This window comes from Gymnodraco acuticeps, unplaced genomic scaffold (assembly GCF_902827175.1).
Source record: "Gymnodraco acuticeps unplaced genomic scaffold, fGymAcu1.1, whole genome shotgun sequence".
Classification (NCBI taxonomy): domain Eukaryota; kingdom Metazoa; phylum Chordata; class Actinopteri; order Perciformes; family Bathydraconidae; genus Gymnodraco; species Gymnodraco acuticeps.
In genome coordinates this window covers 1208992-1226633 of record NW_022989977.1, presented here as the reverse complement: position 1 = coordinate 1226633, position 17642 = coordinate 1208992, and the positions used below count along the sequence as shown (strand labels likewise).

Below are 17642 nucleotides of genomic sequence, written 5' to 3'. Positions count from 1 at the left end.
TTAACTGTAAAGAATCCATTTGCAAAGACTAATCTTACTTTACAATGACAGAAATGCACCTCAGAATATCATTCAGAACATTCCTGTTTGCACAGTCTAACTTCAAGATAATAGCAAACCATGCGAGTGTCACTCGTAAAATACCAGGTCATTCTGAATTTCATAATAAAAGCCTGCTAAAAACATTGTAAACGAGCTGTGTTCCCTTTAAAATTCAGATGTATTTACAAGAATGCAGTTAAACCATACACTAATGTTATTTAAGAAAATCGCATGATATACTGTATACTGGCCACGCCTAAACATATCAAGAGATTATTTATAAGCTATTACACCAGCCCTAGTTCTATGTGGGGTTTTTTCTGGTGTCCCAGTTTCCTTTCACAGTCCAACACATAGTTCAGATGGATGGAGGACTAAAAAGCCTGCAGGTATGACCCTGAGTGCAAGTGTCTCTCTGTGTTATCCCGCTGATGCACTGACAAGAACCCCATCCGGGTTTCCTGCCTTCAACCAAAGCTGAGACAGACTTCACTTCTCCATGATCGTACAATAAAGAACATGTAGGCAAAATAAAGCTAATGAATAAATCATGGTTCGGGCCTGCTGGCTTTTTTGGCATGTAATTAAAATACCTTGCTCTTATTAAATGTCACCTATTATGCAAAATCCACTTTTTCATGTCTTTTAAACATTAACATGTGTCCCCTCTAGAAAGAGATTCTGAAAGTTTCAGGAAAAAAGATTCTCTCACTTTTTGTCCTGATCCATTTATATAAAACCTTTCTGAAAATGAGCTGATCAGATTTTGGCCACTTTATGATGTCATAACGATGTTTTGGCTTGTGTAAATCGCCAACCAAGGTAACCCCCCCTCCCACCTTATCACCTGAATCTCCTCCTAGAGCACCATTGTGTTCTTTTTAACCAAATATCTCGCAGAGGGGCGTGGGGAGTGGCTCAGGCCCGGTTCCAGAACAAAATGACTCTGGGTGCATCTAAGATTAGAGAGGGTGCAGTGGTAAAGTGCTATTTTTATAAGTGGGGAGTAGACCTACCGTAACACCCTCTAGGGGGGTCCTCACCTCCTCTAGTGGGGTCCGGGGGCATTTTTTTTTTAAATATTGAAGTTAAAAGCATCAATCTGGTGCACTTTGAGAGCAAAATGAAGAGATCTATGGATACACCTCTCAACACCCATATTAAACAGAACTGTAAACAGATTTACTTTTTCTTTATGGATATTTTACAAATCACTCCCCTTTCAAGACCGAAATGTCTACATGCATACTGTAGCAGAAGATGGCATCTTTTTTACAGGAATATTCCAGCCAATCTCTGTTTTGAAACCATGAGCTGCAAAATGAGCGAGTTGGGTACTTTTTTTAATATACCTGGGCAGGCTCTGTTTTGCCGAGGTCCTCTGGCACTTGCGGGCCGCCGAGGGGTGGGGGTGTTTGGGGCAACGAAGACGGCTGCGGCTGCTCCGCCTCCGTGGGCGAGGCGGGCGTTAGTGTCCACGACAGTGGCCGGGGGTAACATAATGTCCCCATGATCTGAACTGGTATTACCTGCAGTAGATGCAGTGTTACTGCTGGCGATAAGGGCTGGTTGTTTTAACCATTTTCTGATGTCCATCATTGACTGCTTTGTAAGCACCTTGCAGATGACGAACGCGCAGCGGCACTGGTCACGCGCACCTGACATAATAACGTTACTTACCATTTAAATTGACCAAATAAATGCAGCAGACAATGTTATTTAACCACAATTACAATTTATTTTATTTCAACTATATTCTTCTTCTTCTTCTTATTGTTATTATTATTGATTGATGAAAAAGAGTGTAATAAATTAAAAATTAAAAGAGTTCTCACCTGTGCAGGGCTGAGACTCCCAGGCCTGGTCGGGGCAGAGCTGCAGGTTCTCCGGCTCCTGGGCCAACACGGCCCGAGAGCGAACCTGAACAGAACCGAAGTCCACACCGGCCCCTTTGGCGCAGATACTAACACAGGAGCTCCAGTCTGACCACTCCATCAGGTAGCATTCACCTGCAGGGGGCAAACAGACAGAATACATCATTGCTGGGACTGATATTGTGAGGGAGAGCAGAAATAATTAAAACTAAATGTGCCTCTGGTTCAAGTGTCCACAGTGTGAGGATTTACTGCTTTCCTTAATTGATTATGAAAATACTCTTTGGCTAATTGCCTGTTTGTTACTATGCACATAATTAGTTCAATTAGTAGGACAACAATACAATCAGCTTGGCCAAGATAAAACAGGTTCACCTAAAACAATTTAAACTGCGTCACTCTGTTCACTTTTATCTGGTCAGTCTGGAACATTTTAAATGACTGTCTGACCTGTCAAATAAAATGTCTCAGTCTGGCTTTGAGCAATATCTTCAATCTTTTAATTTCCTGAAAGCCAGTGTGCAGCCTCAGATCCCCCGGCAGGGTGGCCCTTCTACTAAAACTAAAATGTGATCAGGTTTTTTCCATCAGGGCCCCAATTATTTGGAAAGACCTGCCTACGGAGGTTAGCTGACAGAATCAGAATTCACATCTAGCTTTAAAAGATGCCTTTTACTTCATGTCCAATATTCAATTTTATGTGTCCTCAATCTGTTGTTGTATTTTCTTGTTTTTGACTGATTTTCATAGCTCTTTTTAGACTTTTAGAAAGCTGTTTAAGATATGAAGAAATATCTGCACTGCAGCATTAGTGTGGGTGTTCTGGTGGAAATAGATCTTATACCTTTGGCAGTGCTTAGGCAATATTTAACTATTAATCTATGTATGCGAACAGTTTAATCTGTTTTTTAATGAGACGTTAAGTCTTGCAGTAGTGATACAGAATATCTATTTACATATTAAATCATGATGGTTGAGATGCTTTGAAGAGTTTCAGAAGGAGGGAGGTGTTAGTGCGAGGGCGGATTGGTTTTAATCCAAGCTGACAAGTGCAGCTCATCAAACAGCAGGGGAAATACAACATGGGTCAAGGGTGGCTGTGCATTTAAGAGTGTGTGTATGTGTGTGTGTGTGTATGCCAGGATTTCCAAGCTGTCCCCGGTTCTGCACAAACTTGAATTTCCTCCCAAATCAAACTACAGTATGTCCCTGCGCAGAAAACAGTCTGTGCTTTTGATTGCTGTTTGATACTTCAGTGCTCCTGCAGTTTGGCAAAAAGGGCTGGACTGACTCGTTATGTAGGGCAGCGTTTCTCAGTGTTTTCCATCTTGGGGACCAGCAGACATCTGATGAGCTTTTTCTCCCTTTCCAAAACCCATGAGTGGAAACACATGCCCCACTCTCAACATATGAAATGAATATAGACCGTAGCACTTTTTGAGTTGAGTTGAAAATTAGAATATTTATTCCTGTTTTTGTGTTTTGGCAGAAGCAAGTAACAAAAAATCTGCCTTCAGGGACCGCTGATTTATATTTAAGCTGCAATGTGGGAAACCCTTCTTATCAGGCTGAATCATTGGGAGTTCAGCATCCCATCTTTTCTTATTGAAATCATTTGTACATTTACCCTATTTACCAAAAGAAAATACTGATGTTCAATTTTCTGTGTGTCACACAATGTCGAGGTTGCATCTTGAGAATATGAAAGCAGTGCTGTGGTTGTTGGAGGAGCAGTGAAGCTTTGGAGCTGCAGACAGGCTGGACTCTGTCTGTCAGGAGCTGGGCAGAGCTCACCTGTCTGTCTCTGAGGCTGCAGAGCTACATAAAACCCAGCACCTGACAAGCCTCCATCACAAAACCTGACAACAAGTCATCAGACGCAACCTTTGAAGTGATAATCCCATCTGTGAGATTCTCCCTCTAGTTTTTCAAGGGTTGACATCCTTGGCGCTAAGCTGATATTGTGTTGCTCTTGCACTGCAGAGCTCAGACATTACCTGCCAATCAAAGAGGGATCAATAGGCCATTTAATGCCATTTGCCTTACATAGAATAGGCTTTTCCTTAATACCCTACTTGTTTCTGCTATTTAAAATAAAACAACTCTTCCATTGAAATAAATAAATGATTCTTTGTTAGTTGAATCAGGACACATTAGGGACACAGAGCAGCAAAAGCTTGGCAAAGTAATATCAGACTCAAAATGCCAGACGGGTTGGTTTGTTTTCAAACCTCAGCAATAAACCACTATAGGACATTCAATTATCAAATGTAACTATGCATCAGTGTATTGTTTAATATTTGACATTTATTTTTGCTTTGTATCAGGTTAATCCCAACAGATGTCCATCTCAGAGACAGTGCTCTTCACTCACTGACATGAAAAACCAGCAGTGCCAGGTTTGAGGGTTTGTTACCCGCTGGGGCTACCCATGCGGAAAATGTGTGCACACATGGCTAACTAACAAGCGTTGGGTGGTAGAATCAACCAAATGGTACATGACATCCTTCTTGTTATACTGTTTGATTTCTACACCCGAGTCTACTGAACAACAAGGCACATATAGTTTAAAAAGGCATATATCAAACAAGGCTTTACAAATTGTGTACACGAAACTATGCAAAACCAGGAAGTACCATCTATTGTTAGTTCAACCCTTCTCCTGAACAGTTCATGTCAAGTCATTATTAAGATATGTATACGTTATACATGTTGAAGCAGAGTGCATGGGGCCATACTCAGTATCTCAGATGTTTAGATGGCAGTTCCTTTGAAAACACCTTTCCAAAACCAAACCCAGTGTAGTATTGGACTAAAGTGTGGACAAGGTCGTAGACAGCTCAAAATAACCTTAGCTAATCTCCTAATCGAATTTGGGTTGGTTTACACTCCAGCCGGCCCTAGCCCTTATCCACAAAGACTTCCCTGTTGTGTTGACTGTGTCATGCATCACAAAGTGTCTTCTGGTTTCTGCTGGTTTAACCTGTGAGCAGCTCTGTATAAGTGCATTGTATTTCTTATTTTAAGGCTTTGATATAATATTGAAATCCCTTTGAATTGCCAGTAAAACAAGTATGTATCAGCACCTCAATTCGTATAAGCCAATTCGTATAAGCCATGCCCTATAATTGACGTTAAAAACACTTCTTCAATCTGTTTTTCTTGCAATCAACATCATCTTTCAGATGTGAGATGAATAAATGCATAACATTTGCACTTTATTGTCATTTACAGCACATCAGATTGTTATTCAGAAAGGCTGTTGCTCAGCTTGCCATCTTTTCTTTGTATCAGCCCTTAGGGTTTTTGTTATCTCGCCCACACAGATTATTGATTGCACCCCTTTTTTCTGTGTTATTTTATCTGTATCTGTGTGAGTGTGTGCGTGCGTGCGTGTGTGTGTTTAAATCACTTTGCTACAATGTTTCTAAACTGTAAAAACGAAATAAATTGAATTTCGCTTTTCGGTCTATTTCATTTAAAGACCAGGTGGTCCAAGTAGTTTGTGCTTTTCACATAAAAATGAAAAAAACCTAAGAGCAATGGTGCCTCTGGCGCTTCGACAAACACCACTAACAACATTCACTTATAGAGGGCCTGTAAAGGACAAATGCACTAGTGTTTTGCAATCTTCAAGAGAGACTTCTAAGTGTTAGATGAAAAAAAGTGGATGTTGATATATATTTCAGATCCTTAATGGTAAAAAGTAAGGAAAGACATCAAGTTAACTGGGAGAAAATAGGTAAAAATGGAAGTCAATATGAGACCCAAATCTTCTTGTCGAGTATGAATGAAGACTTACTTCCTTGCAAAAGAGAGACAGGAAATGAAATGCTGTACCTACCATTAAATTGAACTTGCATAAAATGGCATTCAAAGCATCTGCAGCTGTATAATGTAGTCCATTTATTCTGTCCCAGGTATTCTCCTTCCACTCACTTTAAAGGTCATGAATACATACTGAGTGCTATTGGTTAGAGATAATAAACTCTACCCTGTAACCAAAGTATTTTTAGTGGTTGCTTTTTGATATAATTCAAACTGCTGACTAGTGTTGACTGTCTTCTGGTTTATACTGAGAGCAGATCTGCAATGCAAAGCAGAGTTATAATGGAATATTTCACTAATCAATAAATCAATCATCTTGATTTATATATCACCTAGACCTTTGTAAAGAGCTCTGAACAACTGCTGTCAAAGATTTGACTGGGCTGAGGGGATGTATTATTTGTTTGGCCTCATTAACCCTCTCTCATGAATAGTGGTGATCGCAACATTCATGAAAATAATTGTAATTTACATTTTGGCCATAATCGTGCAGCTCTAAATTGAAATCAATGAAAGGGGTTTTGAAAATACTCGTAGTAAGGTAATAGTGCTTCTAATCTATGCTGGGTTTGGTGAAGACTTTACAAGGTGCCTCGTGCAGCACAACAAGCTCAAACCGACCACATTTTGAAAGTATCATTAAGTAAGTAAGTAAGTCAAGTTTATTTATAAAGCGCTTTTCCCAGACATAGTTACAAAGTGCTTGACAAAGCAAAACATCATACGAATCATAAAAGATGAAATGACCACACAAGCCATGTGTTAAAGATCAAATGCAAAGCTTCCAAATATGCTACATTTTTATAGAAATGTTGTTTTTAAGACTGCCTGTATTTAAAAAAAATTTTAAATCGAGATAATACACCCGAAAAAAAGCTTTGTATTGATACAAAACTTGACCCAAAGCCGTCTGAATTTCTGACATGACCTTCCCAGCAGCCTCCGCGCGCGTGACGTCATACATGCCAAACAGTCTGGACCAAACATCCCGACTCGGCAGTCTCGGTCACAAGTTTTTCGACAAGAAAACTGAATTAACATGGGTTATTGTTGTGCTTTTTGTTGTACGAACGGTGTGGGATCTGGGAGAGTTTTTCATGTATTTCCCAAAGACCAAATCATCCGCAAAAAATGGATTTAGTTAGTGAATCGTGTTGGCTGGCAACCGACAAAATGGAGCAGGTTGTGTTCTGATCACTTCGCGTGTGATGCATACGAGGTTGATCCTGCTATCATCAAGTCTGTTGGTGCAGAAGCATTAATAGTATGTCGGAGGCTGAAACCCGGAGCCGTCCCCTCCATATTTCAGCACAAGAAACCACTGAAAGAACGAAAGAGCCGGGCGATGGAGAAACGACAAAGAATTGAGGTAAACAACTTTTGATTAGATTTCAAAGCGCACGGAGCACAGCAGATAACGCAGATAACGGAATTGCAGTTTTATTAAGTTTTATTGCTTATAGAGGTGGGCACCGTTAGATTATGTGTCTTTACGATCATAAACAATGTGTTGGATGTGGAGCTAGGATAAGTAATAAGGGAACTAGGAGTGATTATTGTATTTCCTCTTCGACATCAGAGGCTCGTAGAGATAGGGTTGGATGTCGACAACATACTCCAGATATTGGGTGGCCTCCGACTCAGAATCAGACATGATAAGCCGGGTGGAAATATGTTAGGTGTGAAGGTAAACTTCTGTTGTTGCAATGTTGAGGTAGAATGAAGGAGTCTGGAACCGTTGTTAGCCAAAAAGCACTGAGAGTTTTATTGGAGAAAGTACAGACAATACGGCCGGGAGATCATCTTAGTTTCACACATGTCCCGTGCTCCACCAGCGATCTCTGAACCAAAATACACCAAAACATCTAACCAACACGAGGAGAGGCCGGCCCATAGAAAGCCCGCGTTTACCTAATCAATAACCGATGCGAGACAATGGTCTACTTGTCTCAAAGAGATCCAGACAAGCCTCAACATCCCCCACGGATATAGGAGAAGCGTTTGACCTGTGACCTCAACCCACAGAGGAGTCTTTGAGTGACTACAAGCAGATGTTTAAAGTATCACAGACTCTAAGGAATAATAAGAGACTCTATAAACAGATCAGATTAAAATATTCTCTTACATTAGGCATTGAACAAATTCCCATCCACCTCGTCCTTGTGAGGTGAGTCCGCCTGGACTTTATTTTTCTAAACCTCTCTAAAAAGGTCAAATTTCACTTGTTTTGCATCAATCTTGATACAGGGTACTTATTATATGTTATAGTTTGGATTCCTAAAGCTTTTAGTCTATAGTCTACTCAGAATCAGACATGATAGACGAAACTAGTTGTACTATCGGCGGAAGCCGCTGTGATTGATAAGCCAGGTGGAAATATGTTTGGCACATCTGACGTCACGCGCCGCCATCTTGCGGAGGAGCGGCGGAGAAAATAAATCGTCGGACTTGGTGTTGGGGGTTGAACAAAATTAATATTGCGCATTGCCAGACTCATATTATCTCCGATTTTAATACTGCAATATCTTAGATAGTGTTGTAGCTATATGATTTCGATTGTACTGGCAATTATACAAAAAGCTTTGCATTTGATCTTTAAGAAGGGCTAAAAACACATTACATTGTGAAAAACACAACACACAATAAAAACACAATACATTGTGAAAAACACAACACACAATAAAAACACAATACATTGTGAAAAACACAACACACAATAAAAACACAATAAAAAATATAGAACAAAATAGAATAAAAGCACACAAGTTACCCAAACAGGAATGTCTTTAGATGACATTTAAAAGAGTCTACAGAGTCAGTGTCATTACCTGGGCAGGGCAGGGTGCAGGCCTCTTTCAGGAGGATCTCAGTGTCTCCGTCCACGGCCAGCTTCAGGCTGTTGCACAGCTCCTCGTCCACCAAACTGCCTTCTCCTTCTCTGGAGCCGTCCGACACGTAGCAGGTCAGGTTCCTGTAGCGTGTACCGTGTCCACACACCACATTCTGACAGGACAGGAACACCACAGAAGAAGAAGGAGGATGTAGAGTTACGGCAGTGAGAGAGGGGAGTTACAGGAACCAACATGGGTTTATTATATCTATGGGTGCAGATTTTGTCCATCAGTGATTTTATTTGAGTCAAACAATGGTGACAACTAAAGTCATTTGGACATACAAAGACGGGCTTGTCCTTATTACAATATACCGATTGCTTGATCTTATGTTGAAGTATATACAGTATTCATGTTGTATTCAACTGTATGAAATACTTTTCACATATGAAATGATTGAAATTCGTGACTGATAAGCCTTTCAACACTGAAATATAATGGACATTTTTTTTAATTAATCTTCTATTGAGTTCCATTATAAAATTAATACCAGTCACTGTGAATAATATTTAAAATCTTTCCGAACAGACAAAAGTTTTCAGTCAAGATTGGGAAATAAAAGCAGAAATCACTCAGACATGTAATTAAAGTCTGCACAGAGATGCTCAGTATTCAAACACTTACCTTGTCATATTTGTATTCAGTTCATCAACAAAAAAGAACATGTTGACATCTTTTTGGTGGACTTAAAATAAATCTAGGCTGAAGATACCTCAAGGCTTTGAGTCCACTTCACTTGCTGCTTCACAAGTCTTCATTGATTTTTTGGCACTTGAAAGAGTTAATTGGAAGGAAGTGACCTAAATTAATTATAAGAGGCATCATGTCTCCCTATAGTCCCATAAAACTAACCCCTGCTTACAAAGTTTTCTCTTATGTCTTATAAAGCGATGCAGCAGACTCTTTTAATGATCCGGCCCGGTGTCACACAACTCAAGATGAAGTGGAAAGGCTGCCACATTTATTGGCAAAGGTATTGAAATACAGTAATCCATCAGCGTTAAAGGTGCATTAGATTGATTTTGACTGTCCATCCCAACTGTATGCACATGGATTTGATGGGGTTTTTCATCAATACTAAAGACTCCATCATTTTTTTTCAGGTTCTAATATTTCTGTCTTCTAAAATCCACTTTCTGGCTCAAATTCATGTGCGTGTTGATCTCAGCAGTGCCAGGGACCTGTCAAAACTGCATTTCATGTAGCTGACAGAGGTCGATGTGATCATTAAAATGTAATGCTCCTGGATTATGGTATAATTTCATTATTTATTGGCGTACCTCCACCCGACACTCGGACCAGGGGCTGTACTGCCAGCGGTAGCAGGGCCGCACGGGGCAGGGCTTCCACTGCTCCATCTGGGGGGGGCAGGGCCGGCCGTCGCCCTGCGAGGCCTGGACCACCGCCCGCTGCCGCCACATCTTACCTGGAGAAAACACACAGGACATCTTCAGTGTTTTATGTACTATACAGATCTGTACCAATTGTCTTTTGTTCTACATACTATACAAGGCTTCTATTAAGGTTTTCTAATAAGACTTCAAATGTCTGTCGTCAAACTTAATGTACATACTTTTTTTTAAATCCTCAATTTGAAGTGATACATCTTTGAAATAAAAAAATAGATGAATATAAATACAAAGACAAATACATTTGAATACAGATTTGAATGGCAAAGTCACGAATAAAGCTTTGAACACTTTGTTAAAGCCCTAGAATTGTATCTTTAATGTTTGTGTATGTTCCGATTTATATTTAAAAAGATACATTTACATTTAGCAACAGGCACTGAATGAATCCAACAGAAATAGAAAGCAAAAATGACAGAAAGCAAGATGATTGGGGTAAACCATAGACTGTATAAACAGAACACCAGTGAGTCTATTTTAAAGTTCTACTAGTGTGCCAGTATTAAAACTTGAGTTTAGTTTTTCTACCGACATTATAGATCATTTTCTTAGTAATACAATAATATGGACTGAAAAGTGGCTGTGTTTTAAATGCACAATAAACAAATGCATACTGATTTTGGCATATAAAGTGACCACTGTGGTTTGCACTGCAGTCATCCATTCATTCTGTAAACAGCTTATTTAAAATGAATGCGTTTCTTTTGAATGCATTCAATTTATGTTGCCCTGGAAAAGAGCACTTCACTTAACAGAGCAGGCTTTTCTAAATGGTCTGAAACACAGCACTTGTTCTCTGCCATCTTGATTGGGTCTTGGTCCACTTGAGTAAAATGGCTTTCATCTTCATCAATCAGCAAACTCTCAAGATAAATCTTGAGAGTTTGCCGCTAACACCTTGGAGACTTTGATTTAAGTGCAGAATTGAAGCTATGAATTAGTTGGAAAACTAAACACTTTCTGCTCACAAGCAACCTTTCTATCTTCCTGTTTTAAACCGCCCAGGTAACCCTTCATATGTTGCATATCTCATTCTCGTTTTTCACCCTGCCTTGCCAGCAATCTGCTCACATCAGATCACACCGATACCAACCTACGACACCTCTTAGAAAACACTATTCAGCCTTCCCACACATTTACACAAACTGTACAACCTCACATCCTGTTCCAACTAGAAAACATCCCACACACATTACACACAAAACCACATCAAATAAGGTCCCCTTTTGCTCCTACAGCCTTTCTCGAACGTATGATTTAGCAACTATTGCTGTAGTGGCTCTTCTTCAAAGCGCTCCCCACAGCCCTGAGGAGCAGGAAGCTGTAATGGGACAGAATCCATTGTTTGAACCGCAAGAAACAACGACCAGGCAACAAGAGGACACATTTTCCCCAGCCATTTGGAAAGACCCTTAAATAAACATTTCCTCTCTTTTGCTATTGTGCATTGAGCATTCATGTTTTACTCACACACATGATTTTTAAAGCTTAATGTATTCAGGCTTCTTGAAACCAATTGTTTTACTTGCATGTTCCTGCTTTACATTCATCCATGTTACATTAACATCTTGGGGCGTCTAGTGCTGAGATTTTGTCCTGTTACAAACAGCAAAGGGGCTGTCAACCAAAGGTAACGCCTGTTTTTTCAGCTGTACCTCCTTTTGTTCAACAAACATGAAATACAGGATAATTACACATATAAAGATGCAGTCAGGAAGATACCGTTACAAGCTTTTTGTCACCAAACCAAATGTTCAAGGCTTTCTGAGCTGCATCAACTCTCACACAAGGAATAATTAGAAGAGAATATCTGCTGGATCTTAATGAGAGTCATGATAATTAACCTCAGATCCGCCCCTTCACATTACCACACTACATTAACGCTGTTATTGTCATCTACCTGATGACAGTGTTACGTTAATCTCAATCACCAGGGATAGATGTGACCCTTGCTGTTGGACCTCTTCAATGATAACTTGTTTCGCACATTTTTATTTTATATTTTTAATTGGATGAGATCACACCATCCACATTGATACCTAGTGTCCTTTTAACTTTCACAAATGTCAGGCTTTGAAGGTAAGAGTTTATAATCTCTCGTAGCGCAGCAATTTTTCCCACGCTTAGAATTGTATTGGGTCACCCAATTACATTTGGAAACCTATTGTATTACTATTATTGTCATTATTATTATGTATATTTTTTATTTAACAACAGTTAAGGTGCTGTTCTCCTGGATTTGGTTGCTCTGGTATTTGCTTTTACTTTGATTATATCAAACTATTACACATAGAAAGTATTATATAGATATATATCAGTGCATTGATCATTGTAAGATCAAGCTTTACATATGATAAGAAGCTGACCTTGTGTGTGACATGATGTGTTGATAGTAAAAGGTTACAGATTTCTATTCTTGCTGCCAGTTCTTTGATCACACTGGAAATTACTCAAGGTTAAAATATCAGCTCAATGTCAACAACTATGTCAAATTAAAGGTTGATCTTCGAGTCTTACCTTCAAGTCCGCATGTCTGTGAACAGGCTGACCATGCGGACCACTCTGACAGCTGACAGTTGACGGGACACTCGACCACACAGGAGATGTTCATCTGCCACTTCTTCTCCAAATTCAACTGCAACATGTATGAAACAAAGAGGTTAATTCATGACAAATCATCAAACCAAAAGTTGTGTGACAGCCAAGTCAATCTGTTACGGCCTGACAGCAGCTTGACCTCTCTGCATTACAATTCCCAGAAGCCTTTGTTCTGGCAGGGGACACACTATGCTGGGCAGCATCAGGCCAGCAAGGTTGCACTATCAAAGCTGCTGTGAAAGCCATTCTGACACAATGTGTTTTTGTGAATGAGCCAGATGATGAAGTGGGCCAAGGGTTAACTAGCTGTGGGGACGGCTCTGCCACAGCCCGCCGGCTACAATTACAGCCAGCCCCGACACATTATGAACGAATAAAAGGCTCAGCCCGAAGCAATGACAACAATCTCTGCATGGGAATACTACTGAGAAATGGTGCTGCTGAGGGGCCAAAGTACTGTAAGGTGACGGTAATATAATGCATGAGTGATGTGATAAAGTCATTAAGAAAAATGAGTGTGTCCAGAAAAAGAATAGTGAAAACTAAACTCGCCAAAAAAACAAAAGTCAAAGTAACAAAGGGAGTAGCTGGAGGAGTTTGTGCACGTCTCACCTCCTCACAGAACTTCATATTGACTGATTTTCCGTCGCTGCGAACACAGTCGAGCATCCGGGTCTTGATGCCGCTCCCACACACAGCGTTAGGACTCAGCTGACAGGTACTCCAGTCTGAAAAACAACATATTCTCATATTTATTATTTTGGCTGTAAAACTGGCAATATACGTTTATTAAAAGAGACAACTCCTGAAACGTTGCACCAGTATACAGTAGATTTGTCTACGGTACAACTACAATCCTCTTGCTGCTGAGCATCACAGAGTTGACTTTTCTGTATTTGTTTCTTAATGTTGCAAGAATTCGTGTTGATTGTACTTGGAAGTGTATTGTTTTGTTGACCTAACTCTAATGCAGCCAAGTGCCTAAACTGCTGTGTAACTGTATACCAAAAGCTCTCATCCAGACATTAATGATTAATCTAAAAGACACTAAAGAATACAACACCCTGAGTCATAATATATGTTCTTTTAACAAAGTAAGTGCAAGTATAGGAAAAGCACATTTTCAAAAATGCTAACATTATAGCCTTTTAGTTTTTTGAAGTACAAGTCAAATCTAAGTCCTTTAAGAGACAACAAGGATCAAATCCTCTTAAGCAAATTCAGTTAATATGTGTCCGTATGAAAGTGTCTTATTTTTGTTTTAAATTTTACTAGAACTAGAAAGTTTTACTTAAAATTCTCAAAGTGAGACACGACTCAGTGCAGTCAAAGCAGTGACATGCCTGTGATATACTGTACATATGACATTAACATATTGTGAATTTTGAACAAGTCTGAATTTAAATCTGCATTAACTTGTTTTATGTATACATTTATGTAACCCTAACCCTATCGTAAAAAAGCAGAAAACACAACATTGAATCCGCATCATCTTTAAAGTTGACAAGAGACATTTATCATCAAACAATTTGCATTTATTTGAAATTGTGTTTTGGCTACCTCAACAAGGTAAGTCTAAAATGCATTCCTCATTGTCTTGGTTTAGCTCTCCAACAACTGAAGTATTGGACTTTTTAGCTGATACATATTCCACAATATTCAGAGTAGTCGCTAACTTTCCTATCTGCTATTTGGTTCTGGGCAGGTAGTGTAGAGAGGGTTTATATTGACTTCACTCAGAACAGCTGTTGAGATTGGTGAGAGTGAACATTTAAAACAGTAAAGCTGCAGGCTGAACCCCCCCCCCAAATATACTTAAAGCCACTGAAAAGCTTTTTCGTAATTGAGGGGATCAGCAGCGTTTGGTGATAATTCTCTGTTGGTTCATCACTGAAAGCAGACATTTAGTTTTCGCTGATTGAAAAAGATAATGGCAGCTTTAAACATGTATTATTCAGTCAAACATTGCTGGCCAAATGTGCAGGCACTTCCAAAACAGACAAGAATGGTTGGATATACCCTCTTATTGTTCTGTCTCTCGCACTCATGTACCTTCCTTGCTCCTCCAATCACATTTCACAGTGGAAAGAACACAATTATTGTTATCATTCACTACAGCTCTCAACTTTACCGCCTATAGCTAATAATTACCAGCGATCAGTAGGTGGCTGCTGCTGATTTTACCACCCTGGGTGCCAGCAGAGAAAAAAAGGCAGGTGAGAGGGAGGTATGGTTTAGATAGGAGCAGGAAGCAAAATGAGAGGAGCATTTGTTCAAGTCACAAGGAAGCTGCATTTCACTTTTCTGGTTGGATGCTTTTTCAGTTGAAGCAGAATGTTGTTGCGAGACAAAACACATCGAGACAATATTTAAAAGTGTTTAAATGTGTTAGCTGTCACAAATGGTTTACACTTTAGAATGAATACATCGCAGATATTGAGGAACAAACATGGTGTATCTATTAAATGTGAAAACAGCAATGTGCTTTCTCCCCTTGTTGCCTTATGTTAATTTGAAAGCTGTTTATGCTAATCTAAGGTTGGTTGGAGGCAGATATATAGATAGAATTTGTATACATTTCAATTAGTTTGTAGACATTTGACATGGTGTTTTGACAGAGTACTACAATGTTAAACTAATCAACATCCACATTGATGACTTAAACTAAAATTCACATGTCTTGTCTGCACTGGGGATATATATTTTAGGATGGGAGTGCCATGAATATAAATGAACCACCATGGGCTCCCAGATGACTCAGCAGATTTGCAAGAATGCCTTGTGCTTCCCATATTGTAACTTTGACATCAGCTCATTGCCTTTGTTGCACACTTCATCTTCCTCTGCCTTCCTTCCCTTCTGCCACACAACTCAAGAAACACATAAAGCCTTGAGGACCAGTGGGTATATTTAGATGGATGTATTAGCAGAAATTGAATATGAAAACATAACTATGACTTTAACAGGGAATAATCACCTCTACTTTATAATCGTTGTGTTTTCTTAAGCTTAGAATGAGCCCTTCATATCTATATAGGGAGTGGTTCCTCTTCCTTTGGCCTTTCACATTTTTATTTTACTTATAAGCCACCTTATGTTCTCTGCATGCTTGTAAAGAGATGGTTAAATGTAGGGGTATTTAATTGGTTAAAACCTCTTCCCTATATTCCACTAAATATTCAGTGCACCTTCAAAATGGTGTGTGTTTGTTTAGTTTTGAGTCAGTCTCTAAATAGCTTTTGGCTGGCACATATCAATGTTGACAACAGATGATTATTTTGTCAGCAAAGAGGTCATTGAAGGTTTATAACAGCTCTATTAAATCCAATAACTCTGGCTGCCATCAGTGTTCTTTAATGCCAGCATCATAAGCAAGCTGTGTGGCCAGACGTCAGATTCAAGTTTAATATTGAGGATTTAAAAGCAACACAAGTTTCCCCTGAATAAACCTCACCAGAACAATACAGAGCGGAAGTGAGGCAGAACTCTGGGTCCCCTAAAAAAATAATGTCTGTGAAGTGGAAATACAACATTTGATTCCAGGCTTTGGGTGCAAAGCCGGCAACAACAGGGAGGCAGAGGTATCACTCATAAAGTATGCCATCCGCTGACAAAGACGAGTGTCTGTTTTTAGCTGCAGCGAGCTCGTTTGCAAGCTCGACTCAGGGAACTGTGTCTCCTTTTGCTGAGAAGCTTTGTGGCACTCTGGGGACTGAAAATAGGGACACGGCAACAAGAAAAGAGCGACTGTAAGAGACTGAGAGGGAAACAGCCAGAAAGGGAGGAAAACTGATGGGAGGAAAGAAGCAGCTTGGACCTTCTCAGCACTAACAGAGAAGAAAAAGAAAGCTTCAACCAATAATAATCTCTTCTCGTATATTATGTACATATACCCTGGGATGCCACTGTGAACCTAGCAGTAGGGATTATAAGATATGTGTCCCAGTGTAATAGCACAAAGGGAAGAGGAGGGTGTGCTGGTTAAAAATGTGGAGCAGCGGAAAATGGAGGCATCATAACTAAATCCAAAAGAACTAGAGGATTGTTGCCAACCTCTCCTTTTTATTTTGTATTGAAATAACGTGAGGAACAGTTTCAAGCATGAAATATGAAAGAACAGCCTCTGTGATATGGAGGTGTGATATCCTGCAGATCATCTCGGGAAGGCTGCCAACTCAAATCTCTGAGTAGTTCTTTCTGTCCAAAGAATACAACATTTCCTTTTTGTTAAAGCGTCTGAAAAGGCAATATGGAAACAATGTGATAGTAAACACCTGCGATGACCCTACAGCAAATGATCTAATCTGCAGCTTCACTCATTTATCTGCGGCCTCTTAAACAGAAGAGGAACTCATTCTGAAACAGAGTCCATGTTTGCAGTGATGCTCACCGAGTACCAATACATACATCCTTGCAATCCCATGGCAGCAGCCCTAAAACATACTCCATTGAAAACATACAGAGCACGTATAGTAGCTCGTCTGCCACAAACAAAACAGGTTTGATGACCCTACAGAGAGAAATGAATACTGCCGACTGCACCTTTATGAGCACAGAGCAGTCATTTTACATGTCCCGTACCTGTGATGTTGTAGAAGTAGTTGAAACAGTTGAGGTTCAGGTTGCAGGGCTCATTGTCACTCGTGTCGGGACACTCCCTCCCCACACTGGGAGAACGGAGCGTGTATGCCACCCGCACTCGACTGTTGGTTCTGGTGCATGGCTGCAACAGAGACCTCACATTAAAAACTGTTTCATAAAATGCAGACATTTCTGAGCAGTCAACGTTGCAAGGAATATAGAAACATCTTTGAATTGGAACTAAGCAGAGATCTTGCTACACTGATGTTTATATCAAAGGCACATAAAAGGAGATAACTGTGTGAATTTGCCCATTGCTAGATTATTTTTCATTTGTATTTGAAATAAACTGTCGGCATAGGCTTTGACCCTGAAGGGATGTTTCTCTTTGTATTTCTAAATATAAATGAAGGTCCTTC

General features: G+C 39.8%; 1 protein-coding gene across 5 annotated transcripts in view; it reads right to left on the bottom strand.

Annotated features, from left to right (window-relative positions):
* LOC117543182 (thrombospondin type-1 domain-containing protein 7A) overlaps positions 1-17642 on the bottom strand; it is a 148347-nt gene that overhangs the window by 15192 nt on the left and 115513 nt on the right. For all 5 annotated transcript variants that reach the window (XR_004568531.1, XR_004568532.1, XM_034211291.1 and 2 more), the window contains 6 exons: positions 17224-17365; positions 13255-13370; positions 12562-12679; positions 9916-10061; positions 8573-8747; positions 1878-2051 (listed from right to left, as the gene is read on the bottom strand). Coding sequence is in view for 3 of the 5 variants with exons in the window: in XM_034211291.1 (XP_034067182.1) it covers positions 1878-2051; positions 8573-8747; positions 9916-10061; positions 12562-12679; positions 13255-13370; positions 17224-17365 (871 nt within the window). In the remaining 2 variants the exon portion in view is untranslated. The remainder of the gene's footprint in view (positions 1-1877; positions 2052-8572; positions 8748-9915; positions 10062-12561; positions 12680-13254; positions 13371-17223; positions 17366-17642) is intronic.